Raw genomic sequence first — 21,927 nt, forward strand, 5'->3', positions numbered from 1 at the left:
CACCATATGTGAATTAATTGCCCCCATTTATCTTCAGAATTTGTACTGTTAGGTGACCTAAACTGGGATATGCTTAACGCCCCGGCTGTCCTGCAATCTAAGCTAGATGCTTTCAATCTCACACAAATTATCAAGGATAATTACCAGGCACAGCCCTAAATTTGAAAACACGGGCACCCTCATAGATATCATCCTGACCAACCTGCCCTCTAAATACCAGGATCTCAGCGATCACTGCCTCATTGCCTGCGTCCGTAATGGGTCTGCGGTCAAATGACCACCCCTCATCACAGTCAAACGCTCCCCTAAAACACTTCAGCGAGCAGGCCTTTCTAATTGACCTGGCCCGGGTATCCTGGAAGGATATTGACCTCATTCTCTCAGTAGAGGATGCCTGGTTATTCTTTAAAAGTGCTTTGATCACCATCTTAAATAAGCATGCCCCATTCAAAAAATGTAGAACTGAGAACAGATAGAACTGAGAACAGGTTCACTCCAGACTTGACTGCCCTTGACCAGCACAAAAACATCCTGTGGCGTACTGCATTAGCATCGAATAGCCACCGTGATATGCAACTTTTCAGGGAAGTCAGGAACCAATATACACAGGCAGTTAAGAAAGCAATGGCTAGCTTTTTCAAACAGAAATTTGCACCCTGTGGCACAAACTCCAAAAAGTTCTGGGACACTGTAAAGTCCATGGAGAATAAGAGCACCTCTCCCAGCTGCCCACTGCACTGTGGCTAGGAAACACTGTCACCACCGATAAATCTACGATAATCGCAAATATTTCTACAGCTGGCCATGTTTTCCACTTGGCTACCCCTACCCCGGTCAACAGCTCTGCACCCCCCATAGCAACTTGCCCAAGCCTCCCCCATTTCTCTTTCACCCAAATCCAGATAGGTGATGTTCTGAAAGACCTACTAAATCTGGACCCCTACAAATCAGCAGGGCTAGACAATCTGGACCCTCTCTTTCTAAAATGATCCGCCGCAATTGTTGCAACCCCTATTACTAGCCTGTTCAATCTCTCTTTAGTATTGCCTGAGATTTCTAAGGTCTTCGAAAGCCAAGTTAACAAACAGATCACCGACCATTTCGAATCCCACCGCACTTTCTCCGCTATGCAAGCATTTTTCCGAGCTGGTCACGGGTGCACCTCAGCCACGCTCAAGGTCCTAAATGATATCATAACCGCCATCGATAAGACACAATACTGTGCAGCCGTCTTCATCGACCTGACCAAGGCTTTCGACTCTGTCAATCACCGCATTCTTATTGGCAGACTCAACATCCTTGGATTCTCAAATGACTGCCTCGCCTGGTTCACCAACTACTACTCAGAGTTCAGTGTGTCAAATCGGAGGGCCTGTTGTCCAGAACTCTGGCAGTCTCTATGGGGTGCCACAGGGTTAAATTCTCGGGCCGACTTTTCTCTGTATACATCAATGATGTCGTTCTTGCTGCTGGTGATTCTCTGATCTATGCAGATGACACCATTCAGTATACTTCTGGCCCTTCTTTGGACATTGTGGTAACAAACCTCCAGATAAACTCCAATGCCATACAACACTCCTTCCGTGGCCTCCAACTGCTCTTAAATGCAAGTAAAACTAAATGCATGCTCTTCAACCGAGCGCTGCCCGCACACGCCCACCCGTCCAGCATCACTACTCTGGTCGGTTCTGACTTGTTGACAACTACAAATACCTAGGTGTCTGGTTAGACTGTAAACTCTCCTTCTAGACTCACATTAATCCTCTCCAATCCAAAATGAAATCTAGAATTGGCTTCCTATTTCACAACAAAGCATCCTTCACTCATGCTGCCAGACATACCCTCGTAAAGCTGACTATCTTACCGATCTTTGACTTCGGCGATGTCATTTACAAAATAGCCTCCAACACTCTGCTCAGCAAATTGGATGTAGTCTATCACAGTGCCATCCATTTTATCACCAAAGCCCCAAATACTACCCACCACTATGACCTGTATGCTCTCGTTGGCTGGCCCTCACTTCCTATTCGTCGCCAAATCCACTGGCTCCAGGTCATCTATAAGTCTTTGCTAGGTAAATCCCCACCTTATCTCAGCTCACTGTTCACCATAGCAGCACCCACCCATAGCACGTGCTCCAGCAGGTAGATTTCACTGGTCATCCCCAAAGCCAACACTTCCTTTGGCTGCCTTTCCTTCCAGTTCTCTGCTGCAAATGACTGGAACAAATTGCAAAAATCACTGAAGCTGGAGTCTTATATCTCCCTCACTAACTGTAAGCATCAGAGCAGCTTATCGATCATTGCACTTGTACACCACCCATCTGTAAATAGCGCACCCAACTACCTCATCCCATATTGTTAATAATGTTTTGCTCCTTTGCACCCCAGTATCTTTACTTGCACATTCATCTTCTGCACATCTATTACTCCAGTGTTTAATTGGTAAATTGTATTTATTTCACCACTATGGCCTATTTATTGCCTTACCTCCCTAATCTTACTAGATTTGCACACACTGTACATGGATTTTTCTATTGTGTTATTGACTGTAAATTTGGTTATCCCATGTGTAACTCTGTGTTGTTTGTCGCACTGCTTTGCTTTATCTTGGCCAGGTCACAGTTGTAAATGAGAACTTGTTTTCAACTGGCCTACCAGGTTAAATAAAGGTGATTTAAAAAATATATATAATAATAAATTCAGAGAACATTAGCGTCATAGCTTTTATTGCGGGACTCTGAAACTAGGGATGCACAAATTATCAGTGAAGATATTGGAATCGGACGATATTAGCTAAAAATGCCAACATCGACATCGGTCTGATGTCTAGTTTAACGCTGATGTGCAAAACTGATGTCAAAGCTTACGTACATATCTATATAACGTAGGTACATGACGTAATGATGCCACGTAAAATGTTGCGCTACACGTGCAACATTCCTAACCTAGCCCACAATGTCTGCTGTGTGGATCGAGCAGTCAACAAGTCAAGCAGTCATTTGAAAGAGTAAGACCATTTCAGCGAGACAACTCAAAGGCGGAATCCATTATTATGGATATTATTATATATATTATTATCGCCAAGATAATGGAATTCATTGCCCTTGACAATCAACCATTCTCTGTGGTGGGTGACGTTGGCTTTTGCCGACTGGTCGAGCACTTGTACACACTACCAAGTGTGCTATTTTTCAGATGTTGCCCTACCGGAGTTACACAGTAATAGCGCCACTGCTATTAGCTTCACGACTGACATTTGGACCAGTGATATCAGCCCCATGAGCATGATGAGTCTGACAGCACAGTGGGTCGTCGAGGATTTCGCACTGAGGAAAGTCGTATTTCCTGCTCATGAATGTGCTGGTTGTCATATTGCTGCTGCAATTTCAATGGCATCTGAGAACATGTTTGAAACTTGGAAACATGAACACACTTTCTAGCTCCATTCGAACAACTGACTCGAGAAATAAGCTCATCAACTGCACCTGCAGCAGACGTGATACCCTCTGTCATGGCATTGAAACGCCTGCTCAACAGGCATTCTCTCTTTACTGTGTCGCACCGCTACTTCCATGCAGGCAAGAAATAGGTTTTACGTGAAACATTACATACACAGCTGGACAAGATGGAAATGGACACAGTGACAGTGCGCACCGAGGAAGAGAGGCAACAAACGTAAATGCCAAAAAAATAACTTTTTGTTCATTGTGGTGTGTGTGTAACCTTTTATTTATCTGGGCAAGTCAGTTAAGAACAAATTGTTATTTACAATGACGGCCTACACCGGCCAAACCCTGAGGACGCTGGGACAATTGTGTGCCGCCCTATGGGACTCCCAATCACGGATGGATGTGATACAGCCTGGATTCGAACCAGGGACTGTAGTGATGCCTCGTGCTAGGAGATGCAGTGCCTTAGACCGCTGCGTCCGTGTGTGTGTTAACTATTTAACTGTACTGGCATGCTTAAAAGGCGGCAAAAATGTTCAATGTCGGTTATCGGTATCTATTTTATTTGCAAGGAAAATATTGGATATTGGTATCGGTGCATCACTATCTGAAAACACTGTGAATTGAGCCATATTTATTGTACCAGTCAACCTACTATGTGTATTGAACACTATTGCAGCAGGAAAACAATACAACCTGGATGTTTTGGAGCCTGCTAACTCTGAGGAGGACTTTGCTAAAAAAGCTCTTGGATACTGAGTAGAATGATACCCCATTTCATTGATCCCCAATAGTTAGGTAAGGCTGTACAGTGAAATATAAATGTCAATATGCACAATAGGCTGACTGGGGAGGTGATTTCCCACAGCCAAAGTCCCTCAATAAGAGCTACTGTGACACTAATATTTGCATAAACTCTTCCCAGTTGTGTTCTGTGGGACTAGACTCGTACTCCGTTTCATTGCTCCACATTCCAACACTCCAACCTTGTTTGAGATTGTCTAGTCTAAATATGTATGTATGTAACCTTCTGCATTACTTTCAAAGAGGGACTTTTATTTTGACAACACATAACCTGTCTGGTCAAGCAATACTGGTAAGGAAGTTTATAGCAATAGTTTTGGGCAACAGGGTTAAGTAGCTGGCTAGCTTGTCATTTTAATATTTCAAAACAATCTTGTTTTGCACACTTTGTACAAAATAATACAATGCAGTACTACAGGATATTTCTTAACGTAGCTCTTTATTAGCTAGCTATAACTGACATGTTCATGTATCGCCAACCAGGATCAAACTACCCATGACCTAACCATTTGGGTGGTCTTAACCAATCATAGCACAGTATGATATGGTGGTAAAATGCATCCAATTACAATTCAGTATGTTTACACATGAATATTACAGAGAACAACAAGTTGCTACCTAGCTAATACTTACTCACAAGGATTCCTAAACCATTGCTAAGAATATTGAAAATGACTGCAGTTTCTACTGGTAATTTTTTTTCAGGCTGGTTGCATTGGTGCTAGCTAGGTACCACGCTAAAGCTAGCTAGCTACCACAGAAGTTGGTAATAACATCTGTATCAAAGATATTTGCAAACATTTTTGATCTTGGTCTAATTTCAAATGCTCGCATAGACGTGTTCTCATTTGGTCAAACAATAATGCCTTATTACCAATGCAGTTCTGTACAGCTTTGACAATAACATGAAAGGGGGATACCTAGTCAGATGTACAACTGAGTACCTTCAACTGAAATATATATTTTGCATTTAACCCAACCTCTGAATCAGAGAGGTGCGTGGTTGCCTTAATCAACATCCACGTCTTCAGCACGCAGGGAACAGTGGGTTAAGTTTCTTGCTCAGGGGCAGAACAACACATTTTTACATTGTCAGCTCGGGGATTTGATATAGCAACCTTTCAGTTACTTGCCCAAAGCTCTAACCACTAGGCTACCTGGTGGCGCTTGGTTTGTGTTTGCAAATTCGGCACACACAACATTCTGTAATTAAAATGGTGTTATTTGACCGTCAAATTATGTTATTTGATGTGTATCTTTTTGGACAAGCAAAGACCCAAATGGCGTTCCATATGCAAAAACCCAAACGGCGTTCCATACGCAAAGACCCAAACGGTGTTCGATTAAATTCCCAACCAACACTGCTCCCGGTACATGCCCTCTATTCATTTGAATGTTGTCATTTCGCCAAAGGTCCAATATTCTAGAACACCGCTGAGTACATATTACACGTTTTGGACTACAATAGACGCTTAACTCGGCACGTTCTCCGGTTTGTAAAGATGTACACATATACTAAAACCCAACCTGAATTGCCACACTGTCTGCTGAAAGTAGCTCCCAAAAGTAATTATTGGGCGAGTGTGGATATTGAAGTGCTAGAAAGTGAATCATCAATGTTATAAATTACGGTTAAACTGTCAACGTCTAGTGAATCTCTGTTTTCATTTCAACAATTTACTATCCGTGATGTGCTAGATGCCTTGCTTAAGATTGATGTGAAGGAAAAAAATCCACTGGGGCTCATATGGTTGATCCATTTCTGCTGCGGCTCTCTGATGGTGTCCGCATTGATCATGTCCCTGCTTACAAATATCTGGGCATCTGGATAGATGAAAAGCTGTCTTTTAAAACCATATTGAGGAATTAATTAAGAAGCTGAGAATAAAAATGGGCTTCTTTTATAGAAATAGGTCCTGCCTCTTGCCAAATAGTAGAAAGCAGATTTATTTAGTTGACGTTCCTATCAGTCCTAGACTTTGGTGACATGATCACAGCTGCAACTTCATTAAAGCCGTTAGATGCAGTTCATCATGGTGTACTGCACTATATTATAATAATATTACTGGCGCCAATTGTAGTACTCATCACTGCATTCTCTACCAGAAAGTTGGTTGGCCCTCATTGATGTCACATAGGTTGATACATTGCTATGTTTTAATTTATAAAGCCATTTTACAAAAAGTCCCACTGTACCTAATATCTTTACTTAACTTTAGACATGAGTTACCACACCCGGTCCCAGGGATGGTGACCTCTGGAAATTCCTTTGTCCTCTACTGAGTGAGGTAAATCAGCTTTTAGTTTTCTTGCACCTTATTTGTGGAACTATCTTGAACGTGTTCTTAAATGTCATGTTCCGGTGCCTCTAGGGCAATTCAGAAAGATGATTGAGGACCTGAGTGATGAATATGTTTGTTTTTTATGACCGTGTTTTTCTCTCTGCTTGTATTTTGTATTTATATTGATGTGTGTATTTTCTGTAATTTAAGTAAATCAGGGCTCATCTGTAAAAGAGACCTTGGTCTCAGTATGACTCCCTGATTAAAAAGGTCAAAAAAACAAGAACAAACGTGTTGAAATCAACTTGGCTAGATAACTTCAAGTCTGGTTGTGCATGTGGCAAAGGCATGAGTACTGCCTGTTTGTTTACTCCAGTTGCTAGGCAACCCAACTCACCTGGATGAGTGGGAGTACAGCTACAATCAGAAGGGACTTTTTCGTACCAGGTTAGGATCATTTATACAGCAGGTTAGGTTAATTAAAGTGGCAGGTTATGAGACTTAGGTTAGGAAAAGGATTAAGCTTAAATCATAGTCCGTAGACACGGAGACAGAATAGTCCACCATCCCATTGCTACCGTGATAGGCCTAAGAAGACACAGTGGCAGAATAAATTCAACCACACCTTTGTCTCATCACAAAACCGGAGAGCAACATCTGTCCAGTGAAGTCCACAAAGCATTTTGCCTGTAAGAAACAGTTACATGACCTACAGCATGGTTAAGCAAGTTAATGTTTCCAACATTTTCGGACTACTAAACAACTATTGATTTAGAACACCGGAGATTTATCACAATTTGCAAAGAAAACAGGAGCTGCCTCCACTATTCCAGCACCATTTCAAATTAAAATGTCAAAATAATCAAATCACATATTGCTTAGAGTAATAAAGTGACAACTAAAAGATACAGGAAAAAAATGTTGTCCAATCAACATAAGCGAAATCTGATATGGCTTGTCCATGGTTGTGATTTGTGTGTGTGTGCAAGTAGAAAAAAAAACATTTTGATTCACCCTACTTTTAGAGAAACGCCAATGACTTTCATGTTGCCAAAACGGTCTATGACTCTGTCATACAGTACATGCTTTTAGTTTTTGTTGTCCTAGGCTACCTGGCTAAAATACTTGCTCGCTAGCTTAACTTATTTTCATAGGCAACAATGTGCCAGTCCAGCTAGTTAACATTAGCCTACTACATCTATAGTAGCTGCATATTTTACTTCCATCCTCTCAGGCCAGGGGCACAATGTATGAATTTATGGTTGGATCAGAATAGTCGTTGTAATCGTTGGCCAGTATGGAGGATTAAGTAAAACCACAAGTCCAAATCCCTATCTCCATCCATGGCTAATTTAGAAATGTAATGATTTTAGCTAGCTAGCTAGCCACCGAAGCACAACAAGATGCAAAAATTCAAAGATTTTCTGTAAATGGCGATCTGTTTTTGATGTGGTGTGAAGTTAAATCCAAACTGGCTTCCTATGACTTCTGTTCCACAAGGCAACCAAAAAGAAGGCACTGGCTGTCGTTTGCGAACCCTCCCACCCTCTACACCAGGGGTGTCAAACTCATTTCGCATCGTGGGCCACATACGGCCTAGGGAGATGTCAAGTGGGCCGGACCATTAAAATTATACCATACTCTGCTATAAATAACCAAAATATCATGTCTTTCCTTTGTTTTGGTGTAAAGAAGCACAAGAACATTAGGAAAATATTGAAATTTAATGAACTATCCTTTTACAAAACATTTCATGAAACACCTCATATTTCCTTAGACAAATGTGCAATTGACTTTTATCATTCACAAATATGCATTGCAACTGATCCCACCGATTGTACAAAGGCACAAAACTTTAATTGGTACTGAAAAATATAGTAATGCACTTTAAGATTAAATGAGACTTTTAAAGAAAGGAATTTTTAAACCACTTACACATACGCATATAAAATCTAAATGTAATCCCTGCGTACACCTTACAAACTAAGGAGAGTGATTTTAAATGTGTAATGAAGAAAGTGTTGCCTGTCCTGTAAATCTGTAAACTTCATACATGAAACATACATACACATACAATACATACTGAAAATTTATGGAGTTGTATGAACAGTAGAATTCCATCACACAACTTTTGTTTTGAAGCTGCTGACTAACATTAAAGTGCACATTTTTTAAATCACCACAGTAAGGATTCATCTTCACAGAGCTGTATTCTTTCAATGCAAACAGTATCTAAGGCAGCATTTTAAAGGTGTTAGTCTAGTCTGGACTTGTATTTGTACCTGAAACTTGGCATCTTTTGGCCTGTACAAGTGCATCAACACCAGGTGTCATGTCCTGACTAGCTGTCACTTTCAGAATGTCATTTAAGTGCTTGTTTGTGAGCCTTGAACGCATTTTTGTTTTATTGATATTCATCACTGAGAAAATTTGGTCACAAAGGTAGGTTGTCCCAAACATGCACAAAATTTTAGCAGCCAGGGCTGTTAATTTGGGGTACCCTGGTAGTAGATACTGATAAAATCTGTCCAGACCTACAGAGGCAAATTTGCCCTTCAAATCTGCATCACACTGCAAATCAATTATCTCTAGCTGAATTTCGACCGGCAGATCAGAAGCTTTAACTGTGAAAGGTGAGCGAAAAACTGAAAATTCTGTCTCAAGTTCACCAAATACCTGAAAACGTTTCTCAAACTCCCGCAGTAGTCCTGCAATTTTGTCTTTGTACCGTTTCATGTCCGCATCAGGTCTGGTCACACACACATCTCTCAGACAGGGGAAATGAGCAGGGTTGCCATTTGCCAGTTGCATCTCCCACAAAGTCAGCTTCAACTTAAATGCATGTATGTTGTCAGAAAACTGTGTGACAACTTTTTGCAGCCTTGCAACATTTTGTTCAGATTGTTCAAGTGTTCAGTAATATCAACCAAGAATGCAAGGTCCCGTAGCCATTCCTGAGATTGTAATTCCAACACCGGTTTTCCTTTTTCTCCATGAACTGTCCGATTTCCTCTCGTAGATCAAAGAAATGCCTCAGCACAGCGCCTCGGCTTAACCATCTCACTTCAGTGTGGTATGGCAGGCTGTGGGTAATGTTGCTGTCGCTGAGAAGTTTGTCAAACTGACGATGGTTCAGACCTCTGGACCGGATGAAATTTACAGTGCGAACAACCACCTCCATGACGTGGTCCATTTTCAGCGACTTGCAACACAATGCCTCCTGGTGCAAAATACAGTGAAATGTCCAGAAACGATCTCCTCCATTAAGGGCTTGTACTTTGTCTTTGAACTTTGTCGCGACACCTGCTTTCTTTCCGACCATGTATTCCTCGTCAGGCTAATATTGGCAAAAGCTTGTCGCTTCTCGGGACATACAAGTTCAGCCGCCTTCATCATGCATCGTTTAACAAAGTCACCGTCGGAATACGGCTTCGATGCTAATGCTATTTCGCTAGCAATTAGGTAGCTGGCTTTTACCGCTGCTTCACTGACTTCTCGGCTCTGGATGAAAGTTGACTGCTGTTTCCTCAGACCCGCCAGCAATTCGTTAATCTTATCTCTTCTCAGTTGTCCTTGCAAGCCGTCATATTTTTCGCTGTGATGAGTCTCGTAGTGGAGTCGAATATTATATTCCTTCAATACCGAAACTTGTTGCAAACACACCAAGCACAAAGGTTTTCCGTGCATCTCTGTAAATAAATAGGACGTGGTCCATTTTTCTTTGAAAATTCTACACTCCTTATCTACTTTTCTCCGTTTGGATAACGACATTTTGGCTAATGAAGGTGTAGCGGAGAGGTAGAGACCAAGGTATTAACAACGTCGTAACAAGCAGCAGATGGCGCATTGATACCGTCTGCTGTTTTCAGTCTGTCTCAGTGATGCGGCTTGTCTTCTACTCTGATGGAAAGAGTGCGCCCCTTAGCGGATAATACATGAATTGCAGCGAATTAAAAATATTAATTCCATGTCTTTTATGCATTTTTTCCACTTTCAAATTATCCTGCGGGCCTGATCGAACCTCCTTGGGGGCTGGTTCCGGCCCGCGGGCCGTATGTTTGACACCCCTGCTCTACACCCTCAGTTCGAGAGGCTTTCTTCGGACCGGTGCTTCAGAACGCCCATGGCCAAGAAGAATGTGTTCAAACATTAATTTGTTCCTTATGCTGTTGGACTACTAAAAAAGTAAAGTAAATTATATTGGTATCTGGATTTATCTATCTAGTGCAGTTGGGACAGCGGTTGTTGTGAGTGAATGTATTAATGTCCTCTGTTGTTGTGTATGCAACATGATGCACTGACTGGTTTAAATGTGTATGATGTGAGAATGTATGTGTATGTGATTGTTTTAATGAAGGTGATGCCAAAGAAAAATGGCCATCCTAGATGGACAATAAAGTTTTATTCAATGACACTTTTTTTTGGTGTGCCAGGACTATTTACAGTTGAGATCACTCAGTTTAGCTCATCGTTGATTGGCTGTTATTTTATCAAATATTTTTGGTCAATTCTTGGTGGAAGCCTTGCTTCCCTTGGCATCCATGAGAACACACCACTGATTGTGACATAGCTACGCAGCTCTGAGACCAACATCCAATGGGAATGGCCCAAACACGCACCTCCCCACAATTTCTAACCAACAAATCTCCAGTACGCGGCCTCTATACATTTGAATATGTTGACAGTTGGAGAATTTGCTGGAGCTGCACTGAGAATTCAAAAAGTATGAATGGCAACGGTACAATATTCTAGAACACTGCTGTGTGTACCCATACAGTACTCTGATAGACCCTTTAGGGGTTGATGTAAGCCTTAAAGTAAATAAGATGTTTTCATTGTCACATAATGTAGGCAACACCAGATAGTGCAATGAAATGTGTTGTTTTACAGGGTCATCCATGCACAGCGCCCCTGGAGCAAATTAGGGTAAGTGCCTTGTTCAAGGGCACATTGACTGAGGTTTCACCTTGTCGGCTCAGATATTTAAACCAGAAACCTTTCAATTGCTGGCCCAATGCCCTAACTGCTAGGCTACCTGCCGCCCTAAAGTGCCCTAGCCCTTGTACTACATACACTGCCCTGTGAATCTTCAGCATTATTAAAACACCTCAACTGTAATAGAGTACCACAGTATGAGTCATAATACCCATGGTTATCAAAACGTCACACTGGGGTAAGCCTATGTGAAACACAGCCCTTATTTTAAGTGTTTCTAAAGTTCTTGTGCAATTTTTATATAAAGGCTACATTGAGGTTTTTCTTTCATTATTTTAGGCTTTCTGACATTAGTGCATAAACCTAATCTTTAGGGCCTAACTGTAGGCATGCCAAATAGCCTACATGCCAATCGTCAAATGCTTTTGGTTAAACAGGTTGATCCACAGAGACGATAACTGAAAAAGCTGCGAAATGGAGAGTTGAAAATAAAGAGAAGGGAGGGTCAGAAAAGTAACTTAATGTTTGAGAAAGATTTGGTGAAGTGGTTAATGAGGATGACTGCAGTGCCTATGTTATGTGTGACGATTGTAAGGTGCTGTAGCCTACAAATTCTACAGTCACAAGATGGGACTTCAAATAAGGCCTATGGCACTTCAAGGGCACTGTAGCCAACTGTTCAGATGGGTTAAATGGGAACTGAAATCTGGACATTGAATGAAAGTCTATAACTTCTCACATAGCCTTAACATTAAGTGATACACCAAATTTAGGCTACAGTGAAGAAATCAGATTTCCTTCAGCATCTTGAGAGAATGCAAATGCTCAGTTCGACAGGCCTACCATCTGTATAGGTGATATCTGTATTAGCATTATAAAAGCTGATAGTATTTCAATCACAAAATATGCACCCAAGCCAAACTGAAATCTTTTAAGAAACATGTTGCGTCGTTTTCAAAGCTTTCTATTTCCTTACAACCGGTCAAGCTGATGTCATTTGACATTTTACACAGAGAACTTTCCTGAGTTTTTGCATTTTGTCCCCCATCCCTAAACGTCTTTGCGCCATGAAAGAAGCAGAGATGATATGTAAACTTTACTGCTGTCAACTGGATTAAAGCATTCATTCTATCTACAGTATTTATGACATTATTCTGGTGAGAAAGGGTTCATTTAGTCTTCTAGGGCAACAGAAAATGACAGAAGAGAAGCTGCATGTATATAATTATACGACCTGGGGCCTGTTGCACAAAAGTAGAATTAAGACATCCGGGATAAATGACTCAGCTGAGCTCAATGAAGCCAAAACATGTGCGTCCAGGATTAATTGGTTGCACAAAGACCAAGCCAGGATGAGCAGACACGGATTCATTAAGCCAGGTGAAACCAATCCTGGATAGGTGCGCGCTCACGGCTCACTCAAATAGACCCCGCCACAGATCACAGATTAACTGATTTACCATGGCAACTAGAGCCGCGTACTTTTCCCCGTCGGAAGCACAAATCCTCATGGAGGCATACGAGGAGGTAAAATATATAATTAAGAAGAAAGGCAACACCGCCACAGTGATAAAGCAAAGAGAAAAAGCGTGGCAAAGTATTGCAGACCGCCTGAATGCGTAAGTAGTGCACAATTACACACTCACCGCTCCGCTGAAACATCACAATTACAATTCAAATATTTAATTCACATCTCCAAAAACGCAGTTGTACTGTAATTATGAAACGGTTAAATTTTTAATTGAAATGCACTGCAGATATGAGTGAAATTGTGTAAAGTAAGTCCATCACACTGTATAAAGCTATGATAAATTATTATTAAAGCCTTACATTATTATTTAACGTTACTACGCTCAGTACGGTTTAATCTTAGCCGTTGTACTCTGCTTCTTATGTTGTCCACCGTTTTTTTGTGTTTCTCCTGCTTTCATTAATGTAAAGCTGCTTTGACAGAATGAAACAATTGTGAAAAGTGCTATATAAATAACATTTAATTGAATAAATAGATGAGCTATAATAATAATCACTTTAATTTATATAGCGCCTTTCAAAGGACCCAAGGTCGGTTGCTCACTGCACTGCAAAAATGTCTTTCTTACTTAGTATTTTTGTCTTGTTTTCAGTAAAAAAAAAATATCTAAAAAACATCTTGAATATTTTCTTGAGCAAAATTACCTAGGAAAATAAGCAAAAAAATCTGCCAGTGAAACGAGAACTTTTCTAAAATTAAGTGTTTATGGAAAAAGTAAACTTATTTCAAGAGAATTTTTATTATATTGACAGATTTTTTATTTGCTTGTTTTAAGCACACATTTACTTAAAGTTTATATTTTTTGTCTAAACTATACTTATTTTGCTAGGTCATTTAGCAAATCAAGAAAATACATCTTTATTTAAAATATTTTTTTGTTGATATTTTTACTGAAAACAAGACAAAAATACCAAGTAATTTTTTGCAGTGTGACTCCATTAAATGTGTGTGTGTGTAGATTAAACATGAACGGGCCAAAACGGACATGGCAGCAGGTCAAAATCAAATACAAGAACATTCTGCAGAATGGTATGGTCCCTGACTAATATTTAACAAAGCACAAGCATATATTGTACCCAGAAGGTGCCTGCTCACACATTGTCTGTACTGTTTTAGCAGTGAAAAAGAATACCCACAGACAAGGCACGGGTGGTGGGTCACCAAAGGCTGACCTTACCCCAGCAGAGGACATGGCCTTGGAGCTAAATAAAGGCAGGCCCGTCTTAGAGGGGATCACTGGGGGGAAAGAGACGAGCATAGGTTCCTCCCAAGATGCCACCCGCTTCATTCAAGGTATGTCCTTCCATCTCTACATGGGATACAACCACATTCATATTGAATCAATTTGGACTGTCTGACTTTGGTTTACCTATTGCCTTGCAGTGTCTGGCAGCACTATGTTCCTGTTAGAGCCACCAGCACAAGCACCAGACGATGCTGATCCAGTGAGTACTCCATCAAAGGCATACTGTAGGCCTGGCATGTCTTGTCTACTAGCTTCAATATGAATCCGATTAAATGTGATAGGGTGAAGGCCCCAGTGCAGCAGCAACAGCACATGATGGAGACGATGATGATGAGGAGGAGACCATCTCTCTGGATTCCAGAAGGCATGAGGTATCATGGTAAGACTGTGAAAGTACTATTTACTCTACAATGGTGAGGAGTCCTCATCAAAATAAAAAAATCTAATTTCTTTTACAGGATCCAGATGCTATACAGTGGGAAAACCAGCCTGGCAACATAGTGCGTATTAATAAAAGGACACCACATCCTGCCAAATTCCAGCTGCGCTAATTGTATTGTGTTCACAGAGCTCACAAGCTATCAGAAAGTTGTATGGCAACCACCTCGGGCGCCAAATAGAACTGGCAGACATAGACATTCAGTACAAGAAGAAAAAGATGGAAAATCTTGCACTGGAGTCCAAAATAAAAAAGAGGACAATTAGGAAACTGGACCTTGAAATAAAAAAACTTGAGAGGGAAGTGAGATATGCCTTCAATGTACACTGTATGCTAACTGTAACACAAATGTATTAATCATTATTTGTATTTCCTCCCCCAGCTCCAAGAAGATGACACAGCTCAAAATAAAAATTAGGTATATTCTCGTAAAGTCAAGTGAGCCATGACATATGAGCTCTTATTGTGAGCACACAGGACGGTGGCATCTTTCTAAGTTTTTTTTTATTTTCCCAGCAATCAGTACAACCAAGTCATCGTTATAAGGCATCGCCCTCTTTTGCCCACCCCCCCAGCACCAGGTGTGGCCACTAGCCTATATGAAGGCCCAAAATTGTGTGTTCCTTTCTGCTCTGACAATGGCATGCCCATTCGTGCGAGATGTGGTGGATGAAGAAGCACTTGTGCTGAGGAGAGCCTTCAGGCGAGAAAGGGTCTTCAGGGACCGGTTGGACCCACTGGCCTTCCCTGATGACCATCTATATGAAAGATACAGGTTTTCTGCAGATAGCATCAGGTATCTATGCAGACTACTGGGTCCCAGGATTAAGCACCGCACTGCACGGAGCCATGCACTGAGTGTGGAGCAAATGGTTTGTGTGGCCTTGCGCTTTTTTGCTAGTGGAGCCTTCCTGTACTCAGTGGGGGATGCAGAACAGCTGAACAAGGCCACAATTTGCCGCACAATAAGGAGTGTGTGTCTGGCTATCAAAGCATTAGCAGATGTCTTCATCTCCTTCCCTGGCCACAGAAGACTCTGTGACATCAAAGAGGAGTTCTATAGGATTGCAGGTAAGAGGATCTACAAATTACAGGACAACTGTTAACACATAGTAGGATACTCATTACTTTGTGTGACAGGTTTCCCCAATGTCATTGGTGCAGTGGACTGCACACACATAAGGATAAAAGCCCCTCAGGTGCCCATGAGGCCGATTTTGTGAATAGGAAATCCTTTCACAGCATTAATGTTCAGGTGAACATAACTTTTTGATATTGTCCATTGACGAACACTCTGCATTGCCAGTGATGTGCATTGATTGGTGTAATATTCCTCATCTTATGATTTCAGATGGTCTGCAATGCTGACTATGTGATCAGCAATGTTGTGGCAAAATGGCCTGGCTCAGTCCATGACTCCAGAATCTTTCGGGCCTCTGAAATCTATCAGTGCCTATCACAAGGTAAGCCACACAACCCCTATTTATAACCATCATGGCTGTGTCAAGAATATCACTGTGTTTATGAGGTAGTAATGATGAGATTTTGTGTTGACAGGTGAATTCTCTGGTGTGTTGCTGGGAGACAGGGGTATGGCTGCCAGCCTTTTCTCCTGACACCTTTCACAGACCCCCAGGAAGCACAGCAGGCCTACAACCATGCCCATGCCAGGACCAGGGCCAGAGTTGAAATGACCTTTGGCCTCCTGAAGGCACGCTTTCACTGCCTTCACAAATTAAGGGTCAGCCCTGTTAGGGCATGTGATATTACTGTGGCTTGTGCTGTCCTCCACAATGTGGCCTGCCTGAGGAAGGAGAGGGCCCCCAGAGTGCCACCAGCCATGGACTGGGACAATCCGGCAATCTTCCCTGATGACGACAGTGGTCGGCTGCTGAGGGACCAATATGTGTTGAATTATTTTAGTTAGTATGTGTGCTTTCAATTTTGGTTAAATATGTCCTGCGGTGGCAGAGGAATTTGGTTTTTTTTGGGTTCGTTTTTTACGAATTTGGCCTCTTATGATGTTTGTGCGGTATACTGTGTGTAATACAAGGCTGCAGGGAGGCTACTGCATCCATTCATTTGTCTGTTCAGTTGATGTGTATGGATTTGTCCTGCATTTATTTTAGTGTGCAGACATGCAGGGTGTGTTATATACAGACCTTTGAATGTGTATGTATCATTTTGTATAATATGCTTGGATTCTGTGCTTTCCATCTTGTAGAGTCACCGTGACTTCAGTTTCGAAAGGAGCTGATGGTTTACCTGCTTTGTTTTGTCCTTATTCAATAAAGGAACATAATGTTACACATTGTGTTTTTATATTCATATGGAATGTGTATTTGTTTATATGACAGAGTACTAAGGGCCACACTGAAGAAAAAGGATAAAGTCATAAATTTATGAGGCTGGTTCTTTCTGCAGAAAAGCTACATATTGTTTTTACAGTTTTGATACTTATGACAATGTGATACTTAATATTCTGGCACATCAGCATGTCTTTGTTTATGAAACCATACTGAAGTACAATTTCACGAAATGCCCCACATCTGTCATTTTAACAACTGTCCTCCTTTAAAACAACTGGTTACAATATTATGACTTGCCTTTTTTTTCCCTCTGTGGCCCTAATATTCTATCATTTTATATATAGTCTATGGGAAACTGTAAATTATCTAATGATAGCAACATCTAAAAATCATTTTTTATCCAAAATCATTGAAATTAATGATCACAAACGTTTAAATAATGACAGTGGGTCTAGTTATATGTGATAACAATGTATAGTGAGCAGTGAAATAACTATTGGTTTCCATTTGTGGTGACTGCTGACTGACATTAGGGATGAGATTAAATAGATCCTGGAATTTAGCCTGGTCTGGAGCAGGCTAGCTCCACAGAATAAATCTCCATGGTAATTTATACCATAACATATCCTCCTGCCCCCTATCCATCTTTAGTGCAACCGGATTACGGATCAATTGAGCCAGGATCACCAAGATATCCTGGCTTAATCCCTTATCCTAGTTTTGTGCAACAGGCCCCGGGTCTCAAAGCATCTTGTATTATTTGTACACATATTATTTTAACACACTACGCCGCCAGGGACTCAAATCCTGCAGTGCCAGACGTGTCCCCCTGCTTAAGCCAGTACATGTCCAGGCCCATCTGAAGTTTGCTAGAGAGCATTTGGATGATCCAGAAGAAGATTGGGAGAATGTCATATGGTCAGATGAAACCAAAATATAACTTTTTGGTAAAAACTCAGCTCATCATGTTTGGAGGACAAAGAATGCTGAGTTGCATCCAAAGAACACCATACCTACTGTGAAGCATGGGGGTGGAAAAATCATGCTTTGGGGCTGTTTTTCTGCAAAGGGACCAGGACGACTGATCCGTGTAAAGGAAAGAATGAATGGGGCCATGTATCGTGAGATTTTGAATGAAAACCTCCTTCCATCAGCAAGGGCATTGAAGATGAAACGTGGCTGGGTCTTTCAGCATGACAATGATCCCAAACACACCGCCCGGGCAACGAAGGAGTGGCATTCGTAAGAAGCATTTCAAGGTCCTGGAGTGGCCTAGCCAGTCTCCAGATCTCAACCCCATAGAAAATCTTTGGAGGGAGTTGAAAGTCCGTGTTGCCCAGCAACAGGCCCAAAACATCACTGCTCTAGAGGAGATCTGCATGGAGGAATGGGCCAAAATACCAGCAACAGTGTGTGAAAACCTTGTGAAGACTTACAGAAAACGTTTGACCTCTGTCATTGCCAACAAAGGGTATATAACAAAGTATTGAGATAAACTTTAGTTTTTGACCAAATACTTATTTTCCACCACAATTTGCAAATAAATTCATAAAAAATCCTACAATGTGATTTTCTGGATTATTTTTTCTAATTTTGTACGTCATTGTTGGGGGGGGGCAATGCAAATAGTCTGGGTAGCCATTCGATTAGATATTCAGGAGTCTTGTGGGATGATGGTGGTCTGCTTGAAACATGTTGGTATTACAGACACGGACATGGAGAGGTTGAAAATGTCAGTGAAGACACTTTCCAGTTAGTCAGCTCATGCTTGGAGTACATATCCTGGTAATCTGTCGGGCCCTACAGCCTTATGAATGTTGACCTGTTTAAAGGTCTTACTCACATCGGCTGCAGAGAGCGTGATTATACAGTCATCCGGAACAGCTCATGCTCTCATGCATGTTTCAGTGTTACTTGCCTCGAAGCGAGCGTAGAAGTAATTTAGCTCATCTGGGCGGCTCGTGTCACTGGGCAGCTCTCGGCTGTGCTTCCCTTTGTAGTCTGTAATAGTTTGCAAGCCCTGGGTTAAGGTTAAGGTTAGGATTTAGGTTAAATGGTTAAGGTTAGGGGAAGGGTTAGCTTATATGCTAAGTAGTTGAAAAGTAGCAAAAAAAAGTAGTAATTAGTTGCAAAGTTTTTTATTAGTCATAAGCTCAATTTTGAAAGTTGTCCAAGATTTGAGCATGCAACATTTGAGTTGCTAGACGTTTGCGTTATACGAGACCAGGCTGAACTATAGACAAGTTGACGAACGAATAATATACCAAAATGTTGGAATTTATAGGCTGAAACATATCTAAATCAGATTTTTTAAATCTTGCACCTCCAGTCAAAAAAACGTTCCGCCGTTTCTGACTGTAGCCTATAGCATTTTTTCTATATTAGCGGGTCGTGTGTGAGCCTCAGATTTTCACTTGATCACACATAGTCCGGTGGTTGTGGATGGGTTATTAGCAATTGTAGGCAGCTGCAGGTGAACAAACAGCTGACCCATCTGTAACAGTATAACTTTAGACCATCCCCTCGCACGAACCACGGACCCTCTGCACACATCAACAACAGTCACCCACGAAGCATCGTTACCCATCGCTCCACAAAAGTCACGGCACTTGCAGAGCAAGGGGAACTACTACTTCAAGGTCTCAGAGCAAGTGACGTCACCGATTGAAACGCTATTTAGCGCGCACCACCGCTGACTAGCTAGCCGTTTCACATCCGTTGCACTCACCCCCCTTTTGACCTCCTCCTTTTCCCGCAGCAACCAGTGATCCGGGTCAACAGCATCAATGTAAGAGTATAATTTTAGACCGTCCCCTCGCCCATACCCGGGCGTGACCCAGGGACCCTCTGCACACATCAACAACAGTCACCCATGAAGCATTGTTACCCATCGTTCCACGAAAGCCAAGGCCCTTGCAGAGCAAGGGGAACCACTACTTCAAGGTCTCAGAGCAAGTGATGTCACCGATTGAAACGCTATTTAGCGCGCACCACCACTGACTAGCTAGCCGTTTCACATTATGGCTACACGAGAAGAGCAGGAGATTAACTCCAGTTATACATTAACTCAAAGGAACAGTGTGGACATAATTGTGTTGGGAAAGTTTGCTTTCTGTGTTGCACTGAAGAAATCCCCTCACAATGGCCCTCTGCCAAAGGTCATATTTGCTCAGTTCTTCTATTTCTATTTGGTTTGTTTTACGTAGGCTTTGGAGACCTCATATTATTACCTCATTAATTTAGTCTGGGACCGCAAGGCAAGGCAAGGCAAAAAAAAAAAAAACTTTTGAATTCATGTGATATTGCAAAACGGTATGGATATAAAGATAGGCTACATTATAGATTGACCATCTATCAGGCTATTATCAAATAAAACCAAGAGAAGAGCCAATAGTGTTAGTGGTTGGGTCAGCCAGTTGGACTGTGCAGTGGGTAAATGACCTTTGTGTTAAGTCTCCAGCTCATCAGTGGTTGTTTGAACCCACACAAAAGGAAGATATAGATGGTGTGACACTTTTTGAAGATTTTCGCCAGGATTTCTGTAGGATATTCCATATTCGGTCTAGTGAACAGATGCTCGCTATGATAACCTTGTGCTATCTACACATTCAGTCAAAGATCAACCGTGACAAGATCTATCACAATGAGAAAAGTTTTTAACACTTTAGCCCAAGACATGCTCTGACCATAGTGGAGTGACTAAGTATAAAAGAAGACAGACTGATTTTGAGGCGCTTAATCTGTTTTAGCCTATAGGCTAAAGGGGAATCAAGAACATTTGCGTTAAATTCAAATAATTCTTGGCTATTCAGTTGTATTGTTGCCTGCCCTTAATTGTATTCACAATAAATAAAGACAGACCTATTCTGCATTAATTGGAACCTGTCTTTTCTACAGAATACATCTGAACACTCTTCAAATGTTCAAAAGAGAAACCATGGGGGAACCTGAAAGGGTCGTTACATTATGAATCACATAAGAAGAGTATTGGTGAAGCTATGAGCTATATAATATATATTTTATAGTCTTTACTTATACAGATTAGAAAATTAATATATATATAGATCTATGTCTATAATATAGATATTCTTATTCACTATAAATATTATTAAAAAAATATTTGACACAGTGCAGTGAGTGGCACAGTTATTTTTGAGTAAAATAAATGACGAAAACGACACATTTGGTGACGCAATTGGATTATGTGTATGCTGATCCAGAAGGAAGTGACGACAAAAGCGGCCACCACAAAATGTTCGTTCGCATCTCCTGAAATTATTTTCGAGGCAACGTTATACAGGTAAGTTCGGTGGCAACAGTAGCTTTTCCACAAACTGGACGTTGCGCGGAGAGACAAGTATTTATGTAGCACAACCTAAGAGGAGAGTCGCCTTATGTGATCAACCCGTCGTTTACAAGCCAATTGTATGCGACTTTGACGACGCTCACATTTGATTTTTTTTGTTGTTGTTCGCGATTCATCACTCTAGACGGAATGCCCATGTGTCCAGGTTGAAGTATCTAACGTTAGCTACAGTAGCTAACCTGGAGAGCTGTGGACACTGGGACTGGCTTTTATAGGCTATCATCAGTGGTTTGCAAATTGTGTAATGACTATCATTTATGTAACTATCCATTTGAGCACAGTCTGACGTTGAACTGGTGTATTTAGCTATCTTATTCGCAATGACATAACATTTGCGGAGTATGAACAGTTGGAATAAGTGATACATTTCTTAGATTTGCGGTGGGTGGAAAATGGCTAGCTAGCTAGCGGGATGTTAAAAAAAATGTATCACTACAACTACGTTATTATAGCATAATCGTTGAGACACGGGAACATTTGTAGCAAGTCAACGCGTTGATATAAATGTATACATTGTGTCAAGTTTGCTAGTCGTGTTGGCATGAACTGCCTGGGCCGGGCATT

The 21,927-nt window shown here is 41.3% G+C and overlaps 2 protein-coding genes across 7 annotated transcripts in view; both read left to right on the plus strand.

Annotated features, from left to right (window-relative positions):
• The first annotated feature begins 12,721 nt into the window (after positions 1 to 12,721).
• LOC124012689 lies at positions 12,722 to 16,272 on the plus strand. Of its 5 annotated transcripts, none has more exons than XR_006834760.1 (9): positions 12,722 to 13,091; positions 13,962 to 14,032; positions 14,120 to 14,296; positions 14,387 to 14,448; positions 14,531 to 14,628; positions 14,708 to 14,749; positions 15,071 to 15,106; positions 15,205 to 15,759; positions 16,040 to 16,272. XR_006834760.1 is itself a non-coding variant. In XM_046326691.1 (8 exons), the coding sequence occupies exons 1-8, from the start codon at positions 12,934 to 12,936 to the stop codon at positions 15,359 to 15,361; spliced, it is 801 nt and encodes a 266-aa protein (XP_046182647.1). In that variant the 5' UTR covers positions 12,722 to 12,933; the 3' UTR covers positions 15,362 to 15,821. The 5 variants fall into 5 exon arrangements, 1 of the variants encoding a protein (XP_046182647.1); XR_006834775.1 differs by having other exon boundaries at positions 16,069 to 16,272; XR_006834762.1 differs by lacking the exon at positions 16,040 to 16,272 and adding an exon at positions 15,829 to 16,033.
• Positions 16,273 to 21,166: 4,894 nt separating this feature from the next.
• The window catches only part of ptdss2 (phosphatidylserine synthase 2), a 36,107-nt gene continuing 35,346 nt past the window's right edge, over positions 21,167 to 21,927 (plus strand). Inside the window, exon 1 of one of the 2 annotated variants that reach the window (XM_046357784.1) lies at positions 21,167 to 21,297. The gene's annotated coding sequence lies outside the window, so the exon portion shown is untranslated. The other variant, XM_046357793.1, reaches the window with a different exon arrangement.

The sequence above is a fragment of the Oncorhynchus gorbuscha genome, linkage group LG01 (assembly GCF_021184085.1).
Source record: "Oncorhynchus gorbuscha isolate QuinsamMale2020 ecotype Even-year linkage group LG01, OgorEven_v1.0, whole genome shotgun sequence".
In the NCBI taxonomy this organism is placed as follows: domain Eukaryota; kingdom Metazoa; phylum Chordata; class Actinopteri; order Salmoniformes; family Salmonidae; genus Oncorhynchus; species Oncorhynchus gorbuscha.